This window comes from Desmodus rotundus, chromosome 1 (genome assembly GCF_022682495.2).
Source record: "Desmodus rotundus isolate HL8 chromosome 1, HLdesRot8A.1, whole genome shotgun sequence".
NCBI classification, from domain to species: Eukaryota; Metazoa; Chordata; class Mammalia; order Chiroptera; family Phyllostomidae; genus Desmodus; species Desmodus rotundus.
Genome location: NC_071387.1, coordinates 174,759,113 through 174,782,115, shown reverse-complemented (window position 1 = coordinate 174,782,115; position 23,003 = coordinate 174,759,113). Strand labels below are relative to the sequence as shown.

At 40.4% G+C, this 23,003-nt stretch overlaps 1 protein-coding gene and 1 pseudogene across 4 annotated transcripts in view; both read left to right on the top strand.

The window, feature by feature from the left end:
- The first annotated feature begins 1,362 nt into the window (after positions 1-1,362).
- KIF2A (kinesin family member 2A) overlaps positions 1,363-23,003 on the top strand; it is a 74,679-nt gene continuing 53,038 nt past the window's right edge. For 2 of the 4 annotated variants that reach the window (XM_053913348.2, XM_045186232.3), the window contains exon 1: positions 1,363-1,687. In XM_053913348.2, coding sequence (XP_053769323.1) covers positions 1,624-1,687 — 64 coding nt within the window. In that variant the 5' untranslated portion in view covers positions 1,363-1,623. The remainder of the gene's footprint in view (positions 1,688-23,003) is intronic. The other 2 variants (XM_045186235.3, XM_045186234.3) reach the window with 1 other exon arrangement.
- On the top strand, positions 2,329-19,812 carry LOC112320910 (small ribosomal subunit protein uS2-like; annotated as a pseudogene).

The following is a 23,003-nucleotide window of genomic DNA, read 5'->3' as shown; positions in this document are numbered from 1 at the left end:
TTCTACTAGATGGGAGCTCAAAGAGTTCAGATAAAATTCCTAAGACTGTTTTTAAAAACTGAAAAAACAAAGATTTGGTTTGGTCAAATCTTATTTTGAAGAGGTCCTGAAGTGAGATTTACAGTAATGTGATTTCTGGAATGTGAAAGAAGTTATTTTGTAAGTTGTCTGCCCAGTGTTTTTTTTCGCAGAAATTATTCCTGGTTTAGCATGGCTTTTGACAAGTATGCCTTCAATATGTTTAAATTACAGAGGGAGGCCTGGACTTGATTACTTATACTGGGCTGAAAACTCTGGGCATGTGCCTGCATATATGCACACATGCCCTTAACACACAGTATCCAGTTTCCAACTTCAAACCTTTAAAACTGTATTTTTTAGTTACTATTACAGAGATATTAACGACTAGAGAAGGTAGGGTCTGAAAAGTGTGTTTCCTTATATTAAGTTGCAATACTGGAAGCAAAAGTCACAGTTTGGAGGTTTTTACACGGCGCTGTGAAGTTTCCATAGTCCCTGTCCACACGGCCTTCCTGCTGGGGACAGAGTGTTGCTCTGGCACAAGCAGATGTGGTCAAACTAGTAAAGTGACTGTCAAGAAAGGGCACATACCTTAGTGTCAATCTTGTCTGCCCTCTGTCCATGAGTCATAGTTATTGGGTTTATGGACCCGGGTAAATACAGTCTTAAACCCTACACCAGAGGCAGGACACCAGCAACAGGTGAATCATAAATGGAATTGTCGAGGCTGCGCCACCACAGGGTTTTGTTTTGTTTTTTCTTCCGAAAGGCCAGGAGTATAAGACAAGGCCACGAAGAAACGGATCTTCATTCTGACTTAGGGTGCGTGTCACCCCAGAGGAGCTTCTTCTCTTCCATAACTGGATGGAAAACCTGGCTCGGCCATTTGGGCTTGCCACCTCTAAATGGCAAAAGAGGTGACACTCTCAAATGAAACACTCAGGCCTCACAGTCAATGCTCGGCCCCTTAGCCCCGCGTTCCACTAGGACAGCCCTGAAACCACAGGGCCCAGAGTCCATTCCGGCAAAACCGCCAATACAGGGAAGCCAGAGAGATGGGAAGGCACCGGCGCGCGGCTTGCCGCCTCTCCCAGACCGCGCGCTAAAATCAAACTCCACGCCGGCTCTTTAGGGGCCGGGCCGCGCGCGCTCCACTCCCGCAGCCGGGCGGGCTGTTGCCACCGCCCGCCCGGCTGCGGAGCTGGGCGGGGCCGCCTCGAGGCAGCCGGGAAAGGCAGGCCGAAGAGGAAGAGAAGCGGGAGGCGCACTCTGCGCATGCGGGCGGCGCCCCGCCTCCTTAGCGTCGGCTCCGGGCGGGCGTTGTGGGCCCTCCCACTCTCTCCGGCGCAGCCCGAGTGCCTCGGCCCTAGCTTCACCCCGACGCCCCGGGGTGTGCGTCTTCCCGCCCGCCTGCAGGCCCGGGTCCTCGGCTTGCCTGCCCGCCGCTGCTCCGCGCGGCCCCGGCTCGCGTTCACGCTGTCGCCCGGGCCGGCGCGGCCGCGGGCAACCGCTCCCCCTCCCACACCTACCCCGCCCCCTCCCCGCCTTTTCCGCCCTCCCGTCCCCCTCCCTCGACCCGCCGCCGCTGCTCCAGATGAGGTGATGGCAACGGCCAACTTCGGCAAGATCCAGATCGGGATTTACGTGGAGATCAAGCGGAGCGATGGTGAGCCGCGCCACCGCCCGTGTCTGCCAGGTCCCGCATTCGGATGTGCATCGTAGGGACGCGGGCGCCGGCCGCCCATTGATTGCTTCGCCGGGTTGTGGGGGCGGGAAGGCGGCGGCCTCGGCGCTTTTGTGTGTGGCTCGTGTGCTACTGAGGCCGGCCTGGGGTCCACCTCGGGTGCCGCTGCAGTGCAGGGGGTGGGGAGGTGCCCTGCGGGTGCTGGGCCGAGGGGAAGCCAGCGCGGAAGGCCTGGGGTGTCACGGTCCGAGTCTTTGGGAGTGTCGGGCGGGCGCGGTGCAGGGTCCTGGGCCAGGGGCCGCTAGCTCCTCCCGCGATCTCCATCCTCCCCGGGGACTCCAGTCCGGGGGAGAGGGGCGAGGGCAGCGGGCTTGGTGAAGGATGACCTACCCTCGCGTTTCACCCGGTTCTTTTCGTTTTCCGGCCTCATCTCTGCGGGGTGGGGGCTGGGGAGAGCGGGAGACCAGTGATTTCAGTATTTAGAGAACCCTACTGGTAAGAGACCGAGGTGGAGGGAGAAGGCCAACCCCTTTGGTTTAAACTGCTGTGTGGTTGTCAAGGTTCTTCGGCTTTCGTTTCTCGAACATGCCTCCTTTTTCGCTTGTCCCTTCCTTGGAAGAAGGATGCGGAGAATGTATTGCTCGGCCTTGAATAAGGGTGGGGGAGCAGGTGAGGGAAGTACTCGATGAGCTTGTCTAAGGTGAAGAGGCTGCAAGGGAAGGGGAGGCGATGAGCCTAGTCAATGCCAGGCGCCACTGAGAGGATGGGGGTAGGCGACTGGATGTTGGCATTTTCACACCCTCAGGAGAGGTAACAGAGAAAAGTGTAAGGCGAGGTGCAGATACATGCTTAATTAGAGAAAGAAAAAAAAAACACCGTAGGCTTAGGTATCTTTGTATGGGTTCCTATGGGGAAAATGTTTTATGTCACTAGCTTGGGGTGTGGACTGAGAAGCCAGACAGGCTTGGAAATAATTTATAATGTGAAGGAGAAAACGCATGGAGAGAATGAATTAGAGGTGTGTGGTGTTCTGGACTCCATCTCTGTTATACCCATACCTTTAATTTACAGTCTGTTATCCTCTATCCTCGTCAGTAGTAGTGTTGATATCACATGTACACCGTCTTGGTTTCTACCAAGTGTGACCAAGTTATGTGCAACTAGGTTGATTGTTCACCTTATCTATGTAATATATTGGAAGATTCATATAGTTAATGATTTTTCCCTTCACTGTATTTGAGATTTGTATTAACAACTGAAAGTATCAATATCCTGTATGTGGAAAGATAAATTATGCTACCTAGAGGTTTAGAAGTTACCAATAACACTTGTGAGAAAGAGATGTCTCCTTTTCTTGGGTTGGGGCTTCTTTATGTTATTCTCTTCAAGTTACTTCCCTTGAGCAATATTGTTAGTGTCATTTCTTAGGGGAATGCAGGTTCACTGTATACAAGCAAAAGTAAGATTTGCACATAATTTAAAATTTTGGAGTGAAATTAATTTTGTAAGTTTTTACATTCCAAGCTTTTAACTGTGATTATAGATGTTAGTTTAAAATCTATCCAAAAAAATGTAAAAGAATATTATGACATTTGGAAGGTTTGTATATATTTATTTTTTTGTCTAGAAAATATTTTTATTTAAATGTATTGAACTTGAAACAATTTTGGTTCTTTCAGGATTCTAGGATAGAGGGTTTTAATAGTCTTTCAGCCTTCACCTTCTACCTATACCAGAAACCCAGGCCCTAAGAGCTTTGTGTTCTTACATAAGTGCACGGAAGCTAAAATCAGATTTCAAAGCAGTTTGCCCATGAGAAATAATGGAAGTCCTTGCAATGTGTATTATTCTAACCTATGGTCATGTACATATATATATATTTATGCACCTCAGATGCATGATGATGTTTGATGAAAGGTAAAAGATAAGTAGAGAACTTGAAGAGAATGATTATTTGCATTGGAGGGTAGTGTTTCACAGTGGAAATTGATGTCTGGGAGACTGCCCTTAAGCTTTCCCTTTTTCACTTTAAAGAAGCTGTTTTCTCCTACTTTTATAGCAGATCTGTATTGGGCAAGATACTAGTGGTAATTGTAACAAAAATAAACTTTGTAGTTGGATGAATGATCCCAAATGTGATTGTGATTGCCTGAGACAATGGAAATCAGAGAGTGAAGAAGGGCTGCTCCAGGCTGCTATTAACTGGTGACTTGATTGCTTGCTAATGGTGATCCTTGTCCTTCTCTTAGAGCATGCTTCTCCCATCTTTGATGCTCTTTATTAATAAAACATATTCCAAGGCCAAGAGGTAAACTAAGATGGATTTATTCCTCTTTCAAGACCCTGCTCAAAACTAATCCCAATAAATCTTCACTCATTACTAAAACTAAATGGCTAGTTAGCCTCTGAATTCCTAAATCATTCTGTATCACTCATGAGACAGTGTATATCCTTAAGTATTGATATTTGGGTTTCTTTCTCTTAATATGTGTTTTAAACTGCATTAGAGAAGGGGTAGAGTGGGGAATGCAATGAAAAGATGGTAGGCTACCCCCACACACTTCAACCAGTGTGTTGCAAGATTGAAATACTAATAGACTCTTAAATTCCCTGAATTCATCTGTGTATCCACTGTGTGCGTAGCCGAATTCTTTGCATGTAGTTTTTGAATAAATCATTTATTATTGGATTTTTGGTTTTCAAACATTATTTTAACTAACCATTCAGATGAACTCTTACCAGGAATTGAAACCCACCATCTATGCTCATCCTGTGTTGCCACCTCCCCGCCTCTGGCCTCTCACATCCCATACAGACTTTCTAGTTCAAAATCCCCAAAGTTGACTGAAATTGAGTGATCTGCCAAGGCAAATCAGACTCCTGGTGTTCTAAGGTTAGAAATGACAGAGGTTAGGCTTGGACTCCTGAGGTTGTTCCCAGCTGCAGGACATGACTCGGTGTGAAATGAAACTGGTTTTTGGAAATGGACACTCATGTATATTTTATTTTCTTTTGTTTTATTGATTTAATCTTTAATGTATTTTTCCATTACAGTTTATTTTCTTACATGTGTCTTCCTATTATCGTTCTGATTCACTTCCTTTTTAGAATCCAGTGACTCTAAAAACTAAACTATTAGTACAGTATTACTGTTGTATGGCAAGATAGTCTTTATTGGGAAATTTTAAACTACACTGTTAAAACATTTAAAAAATGTTCTACAGTAGCCATGACTACCCTTTGAGGACTAGGATAGGGATGAAAAATGCTTTGAATATTCGGAGGCTGCAGTTAAGATGGGATCGTGTTTGGGGTCCCTTAGTCACTGTATCGATATGTGACCTGAAGAGAATCATAGATTATTTCAACCAGAAAGATCTTTGGAATTAATCTAGTTCTCATTTTTATAAATGTGGAAACTCAGTCCCAGGTAACCATAAGGGACTTGTCAAGATTCATACAACTTGTCTTGCACAGCATAGAAACCAGACTATTTATCAAGAATTGTGACAGTAAAGAGAGAATTCTCCATTATTTGGGAACCATATTCTACAGCTTTCTACAGCCCAATTAAGATGTAGGAAATTGCTTCTCATTCATGGGAAAGCCATGAGAGAGCAGATTCATAGAGGCCAATTAGAATGATCTGATAAAAAATGGTATGGTGTGGTGGGTTAGAAGGTCACAAAACTCAATATTGTGGGAGGAAAATATTCCTGTTTCTTAATTAAACATTGGTGAAAAGAGTACATTAATTAAGCATCTGAAATTCAGAGGAAATTGAAGATTTCAAAGGACTGGTTGGGGATCTTGGGATATAGGACAGGCAATCTTTAGAAAAGTTTATTTTAAATGGCCTAATTTTCTACCTACTTTGCCACATTTACTCTTCTGGTAGTTCATCTTTACTGTCATTATATAGGCTTTTGGAGAATAGACTTTATGAATTTAACTAATAAAAATAAACCACTTAAGCAGTACATCCAATAGTTGTTCTTTAGGTACAGTTACGTTATTGATGATGGAGTGGGTAGAATGGAGGAATTTGTGGATTAATAATTAATTTCCTTTTATATGATGACTAGCATGATAATGGTTCCGTATATGTATTTGTTAGGCCTTCAAGGTTTTCCAGACAGGTTATCTGGTTGGATCCTACCAGAATCTCTATGATATAAACAGGGTAGGAAGGTGGTAGGTTCATCATTATACAATGAATCTGAGGTTGCATTATTTGTCGTGATGACGTGGTTAATAAGGGGCCATAGCCTGGACCAAAGACTAAGTTGTTTCTCTCCTAGCTCTCCCTCAGTGCTGGCAGATGTTTGCTGTTGATGGTATGAAGTAAACTGTGAGTACTTTTGTTTTTGAGATACGAAAGCCCCTGTAATAAAATACTACTGCTGTCACCAAAGAGTCTCAGAAAACCTATAATTGATAGCATTGCTTAAATTTTGCCAAATTGCCCTGACCAGTGTGGCTCAGTTGGTTGGAGCATTGTCCCATATTAAAAGGTTGCAGTTGATTTCCAGTTAGAGCAAATGGCTAGGTTGCAAGTTTGGTCCCTGGTCGATGTGTACAAGAGGCAACTGATCAATATTTTCTTTTCATTCTCTCTCTCCCTCCCTTCCCCTCTCTCTAGGTATGTCCTTGGGTGAGGATTAAAAACAAAAATTGCCAAATTGGTGAGATCAAATTGAATTCTGTCTATAAGGATTAAGATTCAGCAAAGTAAGCCTTTGAAGCCCTCTTCAATAGTTAGCCACTAGTTGTTCCAGAATTCCAAGTGAAAGCTAGGAATCTATATTCATTGCCCAGTGACTTCATTCTCATGACAAATTTTTGGAACTCTGGGGAGAGGCTTTGTATCAACTTGTTTTATGTGTCATAATTTTTTAAAAACTGGAGAAAATAGCAAAGAGCCAGTTAAACATGTGTCTGTTCAACTAGGGAAGGAGGCGTGAGTGTAGAAAATCAGTATTCTTTGAGAGATCATCTGGTCCCATTCTTTCTAGTTATAAATACACTTGTCATTAAAATTACATGAATCTTTTGCAAAGCTTAATTTTTGGATTTAGCAATGCCCCTTTGCTTTTAACATTGCTCTCCTGTAACCTAAAATCATCTTTGAAGGTATTTGTTTTGATATCATAGTTCTGACCTTAAAAATAGATATTTTTTAAGTCCTAGGTAAAACTGATTTTCACTCTTCTGGTCCATTTGTGGAGCAAGTACTGGTTAGGTGGCTCTTACGTCCCATACCAACTCATAGTGATGTTATAGTGCCTAAGTGAAAACAGATGTTAGAACCTTACCATATTGAACATTTAAGTGCTTGATTCCACATAGTGCATGCTGGGCCATATACTTAATATAGAGAGCTAAATAAATTAAAGTTCATGGTCATTGGGATCTGTCTAGTGAAAATTTAAACAAAATGAAATGGAGTATTGTTTCATTGTTGCTTACTTAATCTTAAGTTTCAGTTAACTTTTATTGCTGTCTCCTGAGAATAAAATTAGGGTGGAGAAGTCCCTTTTAAAACTCATGCTCCTAAAGCTAGTCTTTGCCTAGGACTTTCTCAGTTTTGGTACTGCTTATTTTTCTCACTACTCACTACAGTCAGGCTTGCAGTCAAATGGGCCTTTACTGGGGTGTGAGGGTACTTTGGTAAATAAATCTTAAATGATTATATCATGTCACAAAATAATGGGATCTCATATTTCTGTTTTCTTATTGTTAACAGCCTATTATATATCAGACATTCTGATAAGTGCTGAAAATACAAAAACAAATAAGGCACGCACAATTCCTGCCCTCGAAAGCAACTGAATAAATGATTGATTCGTACTGATATAAGTATGCCATTCTCTGTGTACATCATTACCATTTACCTTTTTTAGGTTAGGCTCTTTAGTCATGAAGTTATGAGTCTTCTGGATAGAAAATAAATGTCATACACGTTCTCCCTTTCATCTCCTCCCCATGACCAGTATTCATTATTTCTCATGGTGTGCTTTCCTGATAAACTCATAATCAACCTAAATATTTTTCTTAATACAATACCACCAGTCCTGGTAACCCTTTTCAGTCCATTGAAATTGGCCTTATTGGTCATTACTGGCCTATTTTCTATCTCTAATACCCATTTGAGTTTTAATTTTACTACGTTTTATCTTGGTTTTGATATTTAAAGGACTAGGTTTGTTCAGTTCTAAGTTTCTGGCAGACAAGACCCTTGCCCCAGGTTTCTTTCTAGATATCCTGGTTAGGGTGCTTGTAAAACGCAGGGACCAAGGAAGCAGAGCATAAAAACAGATTCAGCCAGCTGCCGGTGCTTCTGTATTATTTGGGAACAACCTGCCTATACAGGGTGGCCAAGGGACTATACCAGGCAGCTCACTGGGCTCTATTTACTTTAACTTTTAAATACTTTTTTTCTCAAGGTTTTCACTGGTTTTAGTGTGAATTTGAACCATATTTCACCTATATAAAATTTTTTAAAGGAAAAACAGATTCAGAATGGGACATACGTATGGTAAAATTTGCTGAGTGTCTACATGGGGCAAACAAGGACCCTTTTGATTATAACTCTTGGCCAGCAAGTATCTATTCAGCCTCATCCAGATAACTTGTACCTTCCATAATGCCACTTGAATTTTGTTTCTTTCTTAAAAAGTGAGCTACCCTGGCCAGGTAGCTCAGTTGATGAGAGCATTGTCTTGATATACCACACTTGTAGGTTCGATTCCCGGTCAGGGCACATAAAAGAATCAACCAGTGAATGCATCAATAAGTGGAATGACAAATTGATGTTTTTTCCTCTCTCTCTCTCTCTCTCTGTTTTCCCCTATCCCTTCCTCTCTCTCAAAATCAATTTTAAAAAAGACTTTTTTTTTAAGTGTAAAAAAAAAGAAAGGAGGAGGAATCCAGGTGTTACTCCTGATACCTGAAGGGCTTTGTCATTTGTCATTTGTGTCATTGTGTCATTTGTCATTTGTCAGTTGCTTTGTTAAATGTGTAATTTCCAGTATCTTGTTTTATTTTGATGACAGCTCTGTAAGGTAGATTGTATTGTCCCCATTTTACAGAAATGGAAACGTATGCTCAGAGAATGTAAACTACTGTATAGTGTTTAAGCCTCATAAAGACCTGTTTCGGATATTAAAATTATGTGCACTAGTCAAGGCTATGTGGTAAGTGTATTTTAGGGGTGTGGGATATGGATATATTTAGAGAACATACTGAAAAAATGTAGTTGTGGGTGTTCTGTTTCTAGACTGAGTAGGTTTAGTAGGGTTCATAAGCTTGGCTGCTCATTAGAATCACCTGTAGGGCTTTGGGAAACCCCCAACATAAACAAACACCACCCCCACCCCACACCTAATACTACCAATATCTGGGTCCTTTGCATAGAGATTCTTTTAATTGGTCTAACATGGAGCCCAAACATCAGTATTTTTTTTTAAACGATTCATACACTGGTGTTTCCAAGATTCTGATCATTATTTTGGAAAAAGTAGGGACTCCTATCAGTGATCTGACAAGACTTCGTGGAGAGTAGTTTAAATGGTGGGAGGAAGTTGATCAGTAGATTCCAGTGAGGCGGAAGGAGGCTCCTGCATGTGGCACAATATGTTGGGAGGTCCCTGAGCTGAAAATGAAGGGTTTGTCAGGTAGAAGGCATTTAGAACAGGCAGACTGGAGAATGACAGATAAGAAAAATAAAGGAAGGAGGGGTAATCTAGGGCACCTTGTTAAAGACTTGTAAACAAAGGTAAGGTAAGGCATCTTGGAATTAATTTCTAGGACACTTGGAAACTACTGTGGCATTTAATCTCCTAAAAGCAGTAATAGGAGTTAGCTATCGCTACTGATAGATTAGAGGGAGAGTAGTGCTGAAAATGAGCTAGCAAGGATAAGATTGCATCAGTTTAGGAGGGTCAGCAATGATTAAGGAACAGATGAGATACATACCAGTGCAAAAAGAATTGATGTTATATGGTGATATGTCACTTATGCTAAATAAGGGACAGATGTCTTGAAAGGAATTGACTTAACATTTGGAGAGTCTGAGTATAGGTTATAAAGTCTCTTCAGTTCCATTTAATCAAGTTAATCCTGTTCATGAATACAGTGTAGAGGGCTGTAGAGCCTGTGTACAATGTAATATCTAAGATCATCAACTCAGGTTGTTTATAGTTTTGCCACTGATATCTTTTAAAAAAGTAAGTGAGTTTATAACATCATACTCAATGGACAAAAACTTAGAGCTTTCCCACTAAGATCAGGAACAAGACAAGAATGCCCGCTCTCACCACTCCTATTCAACATAGTATTGGAAGTCCTAGCCACAGCAATCAGACAAGCAAAAGAAATAAAAGGCATCCAAATTGGAAAGGAGGAAATAAAACTGTCATTGTTTGCAGATGACATGATAGTGTACATAGGAAATCCTATACACTCTACCAAAAAAACTACTCGACCTAATAAATGAATTTGGCAAAACAGCTGGATACAAAGTCAATACTCAGAAATCAAAGGCATTCTTGTACACCAACAATGAAACATTAGAAACAGAAATGAGGAAAAAAATCCCATTTGATATAGCAACAAGAAAAGTAAAGTACCTAGGAATAAACCTAACCAAGGAGGTAAAAGACCTGTACTCAGAAAACTACACCACACTGAAGAAAGAAATTAAGGAAGACACAAACAAATGGAAGCATGTACTATGCTCATGGATTGAAAGAATTAATATCATCAAAATGGCCATACTACCCAAAGCAATTTATAGATTCAATGCAATCCCTATTAAAGTACCCATGACATATTTCACAGATATAGAACAAACATTTCAGAAATTTATATGGAACCATAAATGTCCCCGAATAGTTGCAGCAATTTTGAGAAAGAAGAACAAAGCAGGAGAGGTCACAATACCTGATATCAAACTGTATTACAAGGCCACTTTAATCAAAACAGCCTGGTACTGGCATAAAAACAGGCACATAGACCAATGGAACAGAATGGAGAGCCCAGAAATAAACCCACGTCTCTACGGTCAATTAATATTTGACAAAGGGGGCAGGAGCATAAAACGGAGCAAAAATAGCCTCTTCAGCAAATGGTGTTGAGAGATCTGTACAGCTACATGCAAAAAATTGAAACTCAATTACCAACTTACACCGTACACAAAAATAAATTCAAAGTGGATAAAAGACTTAAATATAAGTCTTAACACCATAAAAGTCCTCGAGGAAAACTATGGCAGGAAAATCTCAGACATTCCACATAGCAACATCTTCACAGACATGTCCCCTAAAGCAAGGGACATAAAGAATAAACAAATGGGACCTCATCAAAATAAAAAGCTTCTGCATGGCTGAAGAAAACAGCACTAAAATGAAAAGAGAACCAACAGTATGGGAAAACATATTTGCCAATGATACCTCAGGCAAGGGTTTGATCTCCAAAATATATAAAGAACTCACACGACTCCTCTTCAAAGACAAACAACCCAATTAAAAAATGGGCACAGGACTTGAACAGACACTTCTCCAAGGAAGACATACAGAGGGCCCAGAGACATATGAAAAGATGCTCAGCATCACTAGCCATCAGAGAGATGCAAATTAAAACCACAGTGAGATGCCACCTCACACTGGTCAGAATGGCCAACATAAACAAATCAACAAACAAGTGTTGGAGAGGATGGGGAGAAAAGGGAAGCCTAGTGCACTGTTGGTGGGAATGCAGACTGGTGCGGCCACTGTGGAAAACAGTATGGAATTTCCTCAGAAAACTAAAAATGGAACTGCCTTTTGACCCGGCAATTCCACTGCTGGGATTATACTCTAAGAGCCCTGAAACACCAATCCAAAAGAACTTATGCACCTCAATGTTGATAGCAGCACAATTTACAATAGCCAAATGCTGGAAACAACCTAAGTGCCCGAGGCAACCTAAGTTCCCATCAGCAAATGAGTAGATCAAAAAAACTATGGTACATTTACACAATGGAATTCTACGCAGCAGAGAGAAAGAAGGAGCTCATACCCTTTGCAACAGCATGCATGGAACTGGAGAGCATTATGGTAAGTGAAATAAGCCAGGTGGTGAGGGACAAATATCATGTGATCTCACCTTTAACTGGAACATAATAAACAGAAGAAAAAAGCAAACAAAATATAACCAGAGTCATTGAAGTTAAGAACAATCTAACAATAGCCAGAGGGAAGTGGGGAGAAGGGTTTTCAGGAACTACTATAAAGGACACGTGGACAAAACCAAGAGGGAGGGTGGAAGCAAGGGAGGGAGGTGGGTTTGGATAGGGTGGGGGGGCAGTGAGAAAATGCAGATAATTGTAATTGAACAACAATAAAGTAATTAAAAAGAAAAACTTCAGCTCCAGATGGACGTGGGCAGCCCTTAAAAATATATTCTTAGCAAAGGTGATATCAGGATGGATTCATGAGAGGTATTTCATGTCTTGCAAATCACCTTGAATATTTTACATACATTAAAAAATTAGTAGACAAAAGAAAAGGTAAGTGAGTTTAAGGTATAAGCCATGACTAGGAAATGTTTATATGTAGATGAACAATTTACTTAAACATAGCTACCTGCTTTGCCTGCTTAAGAAGACACAGTGTATTAGCCAAGACCCTCTCAGAATTCCTGGAAGGGAATGGGAAGGAAAAACAGATTACTTAAAGGATCTGGCTTTAGCTCTTCAAGGAATGGAGTATTTTGATTCTTGAAATGTAGCTGCTCTCATTTCCTTTGCTTAGTTTTGACCTGTTTTTTTTTTTCTGTCCTGGCTTTTGCCTTCCTTTTTCATCCTCAAGACTCTGATGTCGTTTCAGCGTTTAGAATCTCTTAAATGTTATTTACAATTTAAGGTTTAAAAGAGGGTAAGTGAGGGATAGTGGGCAGAGCACAGTAGATTTTTAGGGCAGTAAAATTAATTCTGTATGATGCTATAATGGTGGATACATGCTATACATTTTTTAAAACCTAAAAAAGATACACCACCAAGAGTTGTATCTTTTACTCTTGGTGTACTTTTACACCAAGAGTAAACCCTAGTAAACTAGGGGCTTTGTGTATTAGTGATGTGCCAGTGTGGATTCATTAATTGTAACAAGTGTACCCATTGTGGGATGTTGATACTATGGGAGGCTTGGGTATGTGGGGCCAGGAAGTACATGGGAAATCTCTGTACCATCTGCTTAGTTTTGTTGTGAACCCAAAACTGCTCTAAAAAATAAATATAAGGTAGGAGGAGCAGTGTGGAAACTTTAGGTTGTTAGAAGCCAAAGCTATACTTGAAATGATGGACCAATAACAAGACTTTATAATATTTTAAGAATGAGGATCAGCCACATAGGGTTGCAGTTAAGGTATTTTTTGTTTTTCATTTTTGTTATGTTTAGTCTATTTGCTAATATGAGAAATTTAGGGTTTGCTAAACAATTTTAAAAATGAGCTGTAGTGCAGTGAGAGGATTCAAATATGCTTAGCAACATTAACCACGTTTCTTTACTCATTTGAGTTTGTAGTTCAGATGCCGTGACAAATGTATACGTAGTTTGTCTAGAAGCTTCATCTTCGAGATCAGCCAGCATTGAATTTAAACAAGAGTTTATCTGTTTCACTTAAGTTATAGGGAATTACTGCTGGAAAATGTACACATGAAATCTAATTCTGTTGGGAGTGTAAATAGCATTAAACTTTTTTTTTTTTATTTAAGTTTAAATTTAACCTGTGGATAACTGTGGACTACTACAGAAAAATGGATGTAGTGATTTTACCTATATGATTTGTAGGGAATGAGAACAAATTAGAGACCGTAATTTGTAAGTCTTAGAATTTAACTACAGAGAGCTCACTGATTAAATACTTCTATTGGTCAGACTTGCTTATGTTTTTACAGTGAGGAAATTGATTTGTCCAAGGTCATACATAAAGTAGAAAATATATTGGGTTGGCTAAAATGTCCATTATATTTTTTCTGTATGATGGCTGGAGTAATGCTTAGCTGTCTTTAACTGCATTTGAAACAATTTTGTTAGATTGTATCATGATAGTTGTCATATCAGTGTGCATTTAAAAAAACATCAAAATTGGTGAATTTTTGTGCAGCAATTTTAATATTGAAGATGGAAGGAAATAGGCAACATTTTTGGTGTGTTGTGCTTCATTATTTCAAGAGAGGTAAAAAAGCAGTTGAAACGCAAAAAAAGATTTGTGCAGTGTATGGAGAAGGTGCTGTGACCGATCAAATGTGTCAAAAGTGGTTTGTGAAGTTTTGTGGCGCTATTGGCATTTTGGCCATATAATTCTTTGCTGTGGGACTGCCTTCTGCTTTGGAAGATGTTTAGCAGCAACCCATGGCTTTTGAGAGAGCCGGCATACTCAAAATATCCAAATAAATAAAGTTATTGGTGAAAATGAAAAGTATGTATTTTATTTTATGGAAAAAACCATATGGACTTTTTGGCCAACACAATACTAGGACAGAGATTATCTGCCTCTAAAGTCCTCTAAACTCTAATTCCTTTAGAATTTTTTGTATAATACGGATATTCCAGGCATTATTAATTAAATTGTGCTTTCATTTTTCTTTCTGTGGTATAGATTGCTTTCAGGTGTTTTTATTAATCCAACTAGTATTTGCTGCATGACCATTATTTGTTCCTTCATGTCATGCCTTTGAGGGAATAAATGCAGGATTTTTTCTGGAAAAGGCTACTATGTCAGTTACAACAGAATATTAAATAGTTGTTGCACTCAGTGCAGATGCTCTGTGTATCGCTCTCTCTGTGGGTTTTTTTTTTTTTTTTAATATTTATTTGGGAAGGGAGGGAGAAAGAGAGGGGGAGAAACTTTGATGCGAGAGAGAAACATCAATCCAAAAGTTGCCTCTTGTACCGAACCTGCAACCTAGGCATGTGACCCAACCAGGAATTGAACCTGTGACACCTTTGCAGGATGACACCCAGCCAACCTAGCCTCATCCGCCAGGGCTCTATTTATTTTGAAAAAGAAATTCTCGTCTTTTCCTTACTTAAAAGACTTAAAAAAAGTTTAGACAGGTACTTATACTGTCAAGTGAAAGAATGCTTCTTATTAGATGAGCAGCTATATTGTCAGGAAAATATAACAGATTATAGCAACTTGCTAGGAGTCCTGGTATAATTGATGAATTGGGGGGGCCTGTCTAGATTGAGTGATCTTTATTTTAGCAAAACTCTTGTATGAAATTGTTCTTGGGATAATATATGGGTTGCATTTTTATTATTTCCCCCTAATTATAGCTGATATTGAGAGTTGACTACAAACTTCATGGCCCTGTGTATGTGTGTTCTTGTATGGCCTTTGGGTATAGTTTTATTGAGTCATACAATACTTTTAACATTACATGTTCTTTGGGGTTTTGTTAACAGCCATTTCTTGACTAAATGTAAATAAAACTCTTGTTTTCCTCTTACCCTCAGACCTTTCCTTCTTCATCTTTGCGTGTGCTTCTTTCTCCATTGTCTAAATGTTGTGCGCTTCAGGGCTTCGTCCTAACCCTGAAGTACTTGTCACACAGTATTCTCTCTCTAGCTGAACTAAAGCTTCTCTTTAGCCCAGTCTGGCTGCATACAGGTACTGTTTGTATATCTAATGGATTATTGATTATTTCCACTTGGCTATCACATACATACCTCAAAGTCAGTGTGTGCAATATTGAACTAACCCATCACCTACTACCCCAAATCTACTTCTTTGGTATCTCTCGTCACCTTCACCCTGTTGCCCAAAGGAGAAACCCAGGTGGCTTCCTTGACTCCTTGTTCTCTCTTAACTTTGTGTGCTATCATCAGGTATTCTTCATTCGACTGCTCAAGTACTTCTTCAGTCCATATACTTTTGCCATCCCTCCACTATACCTTTGGCCAGGCTAGCATTATGTCTTGCCTGTACTGTTGCAACAAATTCCTAGTAGGTCTCTCCACCTTTGGTAGATTACTTTTCAGAATAACCTTTCAGACATATAAATTTGATTCCCTGATCAACTGCTTAAATTCTTTTGATTATTTCCTTTGGATGAAGCCCAACTCTAACATAACTTACTCTACCAGGGGTGTACAACCTTTTGGCGTCTCTGGGCCACACTGGAAGAAGAGCTGTCTCGGGCCACACATTAAATACACTGTAACACATAATCACAAAAAAATTTCATAGTGTAAGTAATTTTACAATTTTGTGTTTTGTCACAATCATAGCCATCCTGATCCACAAGTGGCCGGCAGGCCATTGGTGGGACACCCCTGCAGGCTAGATCCTAAATAATCTGACCTCCCTCTCTATAGTCTCATTTCTTGCCATTTATTTGGGGCACTCCAGAACACTCCACTTCTACCTAACCTAGCTAACTACTGTTGCTCCTTTTTGCCTCTGTTAAACATTCTATCCTTTTTGAATTCCTAGACTAGGATGGTTCCCCTGCTCTATATTCTCTGAATCTCTTCTGTTTACTCTGTCAGAATACTTACAGGATTGTATTATCTGTTTGATTATCTCTGGTTAGGCTCCAGTTCCATTGTATCCCCAGTGCCTAGCACAGGACGTCTACATACTTAATAACCAGTGTGCTTAAATGAACTTCTAGCTGATTAAGTGAACTCTCTGGGCTGTTCTTTCACTACTCTGTCTATTTTGACAGTCTGAAAAAAATTAATTTGTGTTCATCCTCTAGTCATCGGTAGTACGGCACGGCAAAGTATGTGTCATTGCTTTTAATGTACACTTTTAACTTTGTTTTTGTTTTTTATTTTTTAATCGAATATTTTATTGTTTTATTACAGTTGTCCCAATTTTTCTTTTACCCTCCTCCCCCCAGCCCACGCCCTGCTCCTATAGTCAATCCCTCCCACTCCTGCCCCTAACTTTGTTTTTAAGTTTAATTACCTGTTTTGAATACCAGTGCAGTCCCATGGTTGATAATAAAGTTCCAAAAGGATATATATAGGAAAGTCTCTATTCTATCCTTGCCCCTGAGCTACCTGGTTCTTCTTATAAGAGATATCTTTATTACCAGGTTCTTGTATGTTTTGTGTGGAGGTGTTTGGTTTGCATTTTCAAGCAAATGTGTGTTTTTGTATATGTATTTATATATATGTGTAAACACATACCTTTTCCCTATAGATGGTATATTGTACATGGGTGCTTTTTAATTTTTTTCATTTAATAATAACCCTATCTTGGAGAACCTTTGAGTGCATAAGTAATAGCCTCATCCTTTCTCATAGCTGCATTTTATTAGTGATTAAATATATTACAACTTAGATTGTGTTTCATGTATAGCTACTATACAGTGAGTAATGTATTGAATTATCTTGAATTTTTGTCATTTTTTAATACATGTCTATGCATGTAAGATACATACATACATGCAGGATAAAGTCATATAAGTATTTTTAATTTTGATAGGTCTTGCCAGTTTGCTTCCATAGAGATTATGTTACTTTCCTATCTGCAAAAAAGTGCCTGCTTTCTTTTATCCTCGTTCGCATAGTATGCAACATACATTTCGGGGGTTTTCCAGCTTGGATTAGGGAGTTCGTACTGTGCTGGTCCAGTGTTTTTTTTCGGGAGTTAAATGGCCCATAAATGGTAACATGTGTAGCTTATAAAATGGTTATGAGGTCCAGCCATATAATTAAAACCTTTTAAGTTCTAGTTTTGATAACCAGTATAGTAAAATAAGATGCTATGTATTATATCTGATTGCAAAGAAAGTGATTTTTTAATTTAAAAGTTTTGAAAAATAAACATTGTATTTTTTTTACTTAATAAATTTAAGCCTTATGGGTTGGGATTTTTCAAAATCTGAACACAGTTAAATAAATGATGCTAATAAATTACTTCCCTATAGTTCTATCAGTTTGTAGTTGGTTAACTCAAGTAAATAGATTGCTTTGTTTTGCAGGCCAGACTTGATAAACTTAATCTCTTAAAGCTAGTTACTTCTGTTCTTTAACTGTTCTGTATTTTCTTAATTCTAGGACATTATTCGAAACACCAGCCTTTTATTGGGAGGGTGATTGGATAAGAGTATGTGTATTGTTTATGTGTTCATTCAACCAGTATGTATTGAGTACTGAGTTTAAGCAATGTACTAGGTATTGAGGATACATCATTGGGGGTGGGGGGAAGACCAAAACTCTGTGTCCACATGGAGCTTTCATTTTTATAGAGGAAATAATAAGATGGGCAGCTATGCCACCCAATAATTTGTTTGCTTAATGAAAAAAAATCAAATCAGCATATTTGTATTTGAAAGGAAGAAGCCAGAGGATGAGAAAAGACTGCAAATAAAGAATTGGGAAGATTATCAGTATGTCAAGATTTTGGAGGACATGACCTTTCAAAGCTTTATGTGATCGGGTTCTTACCTTTCCCGTCTCATCTCACACACTTAACCCCTTGCTCCCAGTGTTTAGCCTCACTGGCCTTTGTTTTAGCAACTTTCCCATGCAAGAGCCTTTGCCCAAATTGTGCCCTACACCTAAAACTTTCTCCTTGCCCACTGTGCCTGACTAAATTTTTGCTTTTAGTTCTCTTCTTCAATATTATTCCTGCAGTTCAGAGGGGCCTTTCCTGGCCCCCTTTTTGCTTTTAGGTTCATAATACCTAAAAGGTGGAAACAACCCACTTACTATCAACTGATGAATAAACATTATGGTTTATTCATATAATGGACTACTACAACAAGGGAAAATGTTAAATATATTATGTTTAGTGAAAGGAGCCAGTTGCAAAAGATCACATTATATTATTCCATTTGTGTGAAATGTCAAGAATAGGTAAATCTAGAGACAGAAAGTAGATGAGTGATTGCTTACAATGGGGATGGAGGGTTGTTGGAGGAAATCAGGGAGTGATAAGGATTGAGGATATCGCCTATCTGTGCTACCCAGAGAGGGGCCAGTGCAGCACTGGGCATTGTTCTTGGTTCCCACATAACTTAAAGGGAAACCGACAGTGTCCGGAGCCCTTGATGTCTTGCAAATGAAGGAGGAGGATGTCCTCAAATTCCTTGCAGCAGGAACCCACTTAGGTGGGACCAGCCTCGACTTTTAAATGGAACAGTACATCTACAAAAGGCAAAGTGATGGCATCTGCATCATTAATCTGAAGAGAACCTGGGAGAAGCTTCTGCTGGGAGCTCATGCCATTGTTGCCCTTGAGAACCCCACTGATGTCAGTGTCATATTGTCCAGGAATACTGGCCATGAAGCTGTGCTGAAGTTTGCTGCTTCTACTAAAGCTACTTCTGTTGCCAGCCACTTCACTCCTGGAACGTTCATTCACCAAATCTAGGCAGCCATTGGTGGTTACTGATCCTGGGGCTGACCACCAGCCTCTCACAGAGGTGTCTTCATGTTAACCTGCCTGCCATTGCTCTGCGCCATGTGTACATTGCCATCCCTTGCAACAACAACGGGGCTCACCGAGTGGGTCTGACGTGGTGGATGCTAGCCTGGAAAGTACTACGCATGTGTGGCACCATCTCCTGTGAACACCCACGGGAGGTCATGCCTGATGTCTACTGCTACAGAGATCCTGAAGAGATTAAAAGGGAAGAACAGGCTACTGCTGAAAAGGCTGTGACCAAGGGGGAATGTCAGGGTGAATGGACTGCACCAGCTCCCAAGTTCATTGCTGCTCAGCCTGAGGTCACTGACTGGTCTGATGGTGTGCAGGTTCCCTCCATGCCTATTCAGCAGTTTCCTACTGAAGACTGGCTCTCAGCTCCCACTACTCAGGCCACTCAATGGGTCGGAACAACCACTGAGCGGTCTTAAGCTACTCTTCAACAAACTCTTAACAAAATGGAAATGAGGTTGATGGAAAATAAACAATTTCTAAAAGTTGAAAAATGTATATAAAAAGTAAAGGCTAGGGAATATCTTTTTGAGGTGAATAGGATGTTATAAAAGTATCTCTGGTGAAGGTTGCAAAGACCTGTGAATATACTAAAAACCATTAAATTGTATAACTTTAAATGGATAAATTGTATGTTATTTGAATTATATCTCAATAAAATTGTTTCATAGGCAGAAATAGTGAATTGTTATTTAAATTGGCATTATTACTAGTAGAGGTGAACTTTTTTTTTCTTTTGTCAATTACAGTACTTTTTGTCTTTTTCCTCCTACTTGTAAAAACTGTTTCCTTGGACTTGATTGTACCTTGTTTTTGAGTTCTCTTCCTCCTCCTTGAACTATTCTTAATCTAAATTCTTATTCCTTGTCCATTTCTTAAATGTTGGTGTTGCCCAGAGTTCTGTCATTGGTCCTTTTCAGTTTCCCTGTGTTCTCTCTAGTTACTGTGACCTGCTCTTTTTAAAATTGAGGTATAATTCACATAAAATTCTCCCTGTTTAGGTAACAAAAGCAAAAGTAAACAAATGGGGCTATGTCCAGTTATAAAGCTTCTGCACAGCAAACAAAACCATCAACAAAGTGAAAAGGTAACTTACCAAATGGGAGAAAATATCTGGAAATCATACATCTAATAAGGGATTATTATACAAAATATATAAAGAACTTCTGACTCACTGTTCCTCTCTCCTACTCTACTCTTACCACTTTTCTTGGTATTTGAAACATTCGTATGTAAATGATCCTTCCTGTTCCCTGGTCTCTCAGAACTTTGAACTTCTGTCCTTCCTTTATTTTCAGAGATCTTGCCCTTGGCTCACCATATCCTGCCATCTCTGTGCAGTGTCTTCCATATTCTCAGTTGTAAGCATCCCATTTTTCAGTCACCACTCCGTCCAGCATATTACTTCTTGTATCCTGACTCCGCTAACCTTTTGACCCAACCAGGATTTATAATCCTACTACTTAAAAAAAAAATTATTGATTGATTTTAGAGAGATTTAGGAAAGGGGTGGGGGGAGAGCAAGACATCGATCTTTGTTTTCCACTTCTTTATGCCTTTATTGGTTAATTCTCATATGTGCCCTGACCAGGGATTGAACCTGCATTCTTGGCATATTGGAATAATGCTCCAACTAACTGACCTACCCAGCCAGGGCCTAATCCTACTACTTTTTATTGTTCCTTGCTCCCCCTCATGTCTTCACTTGCTTCCTTATAAACCCGGCCTTATATTAAACTTTCTCTACTACCTTGCTCATGTCTTGATCAAAATCCCTCCTTTTATAAAATCATTCCTTTTATATATTATAAACCTCTTTGCCCTTTCTTGATTGTTTAAAATTGATTGGGGTGGGGAGAGAATTGTAATTATGATGACTAATCACAGTTTACACTTGATCTTAGCCAGAAGGCTGAGAAGTGATCATTGATCATAGTTTAAATTCATAGCTACTGTCCTTGAATGAGCAGTCATATCTCTAGCCCACTCACTCTTGACTAGCTATTATCATAAAATTTTTTATATTTATTTGCTAACCCCAACTCTCAGCACATGACCTTGCTTGTCATTTTACCACTGAGAAATAAAAAAAGCAATCTGGGGGAGAACCAAGATGGCGGCGTAGGTAGACACACTGCGCCTCCTCGCACATCCAGAACTGACAGAAAATTGAACAGCAAGGGGGACCAACACCAAGGAAATAGAAAATAAACATTCATCCAGACTGGTAGGAGGGGTGGAGACAGGCACCGGGGTGGAGAGGACTGGCGTGGCTGTGGCGGGACTGAGACTGGCAGAGTGTGGGACAAATGGCGCAGGCAGTCCGAGCACTAGCAGACCCTGCGGCCACACATTCGCGCAGATAAACCCAGAGGGCCGGGCTCAGAGTGGCAGAGAGTGGGGCAGGCAGAGCAGCGGGTAGCACCCTGCGGCACCACATTCGCCCAGATAAACAGGACAAATGGCAGGGAGCGAAGCAGACCGTGCAACCCAGGGCTCCAGCTCAGGGAAATAAAGCCTCAAACCTCTGATTGAAAGCGCCCCTGGGGGTTGGGGCGGCAGCAGGAGAGACTCCCAGCCTCACAGGAGAGGTTGTTGGAGAGACCCACAGGGGCCTAGAGTGTGCACAAGCCCACCCACTCGGGAACCAGCACCAGAGTGGCCCAGTTTGATTGTGGGTAGCGGAGTGAAAGATTGAAATCCAGAGGAGAGCGAGGCGGGCGCCATTGCTCCCACTCGGCCCCTCCCCCACATACAGCGTCACAGCACAGCGACCAGCGCAACCCCGCCCCAGTGAACACCTAAGGCTCCGCCCCTTAAAGTAACAGACACGCCAAGACAAACAAACAAACAAAAATGGCCCAAATGACAGAACACTTCAAAGCTCCAGAAAAAATACAACTAAGCAACTAAGAGATAGCCAACCTATCGGATGCACAGTTCAAAGCACTGGTTATCAATATGCTCACAGACTTGGTTGAATCTGTTTGAAAAACAGATGAAAAAATGAAGCCTATGCTAAGAGAAACAAAGGAAAATGTACAGGGAACCAATAGTGATGAGAAGGAAACTGGGACTCAGATCAATGGTGTGGACCAGAAGGAAGAAACAAACATCCAACCAGAAAAGAATGAAGAAACAAGAACTTGGAAAAATGAGGAGAGGCTTAGGAACCTCCCGGACGCCTTGAAACGTTCCAACATCCGAATTATAGGGGTGCCAGAAGGAGAAGAGGAAGAACAAAAAATTGAAAACTTATTTGAACAAATAATGAAGGAGAACTTCCCTAATCTGGCAAAGGAAATAGACTTCCAGGAAGTCCAGGAAACTCAGAGAGTCCCAAAGAAGCTGGACCCAAGGAGGAACACAACAAGGCACATCATAATTACATTACCCAAGATTAAATGCAAGGACCTACTTCCAAGATTACTGTATCCAGCAAAGCTATCCCTTAGAATGGAAGGGAAGATAAAGTGCTTCTCAGATAAGGTCAAGTTAAAGAAGTTCATCATCACCAAGCCCTTATTATATGAAATGTTAAAGGGAGTTACCTAAGAAAAAGAAGATCAAAAATAGGAACAGTAAAAATGACAGCAAACTCACAGTTATTAACGGCCACACATAAAACAAAAAACGAGAGCAAACTAGGCAAACAACTAGAACATGAGGGTTGTCAATAGGGGAGTGGGAGGGGGAGAGAGGGGGGAAAGTACAGAGAATAAGTAGCATAAATGACAGGTAGAAAATAGACGGGGGGAGGGTAAGAATAGTATAGGAAATGTAGAAGCCAAAGAACTTATAAGTACGATCCATGGACATGAACTATAGGGGGGGAATGTGGGAGGGAGGGCGTGGG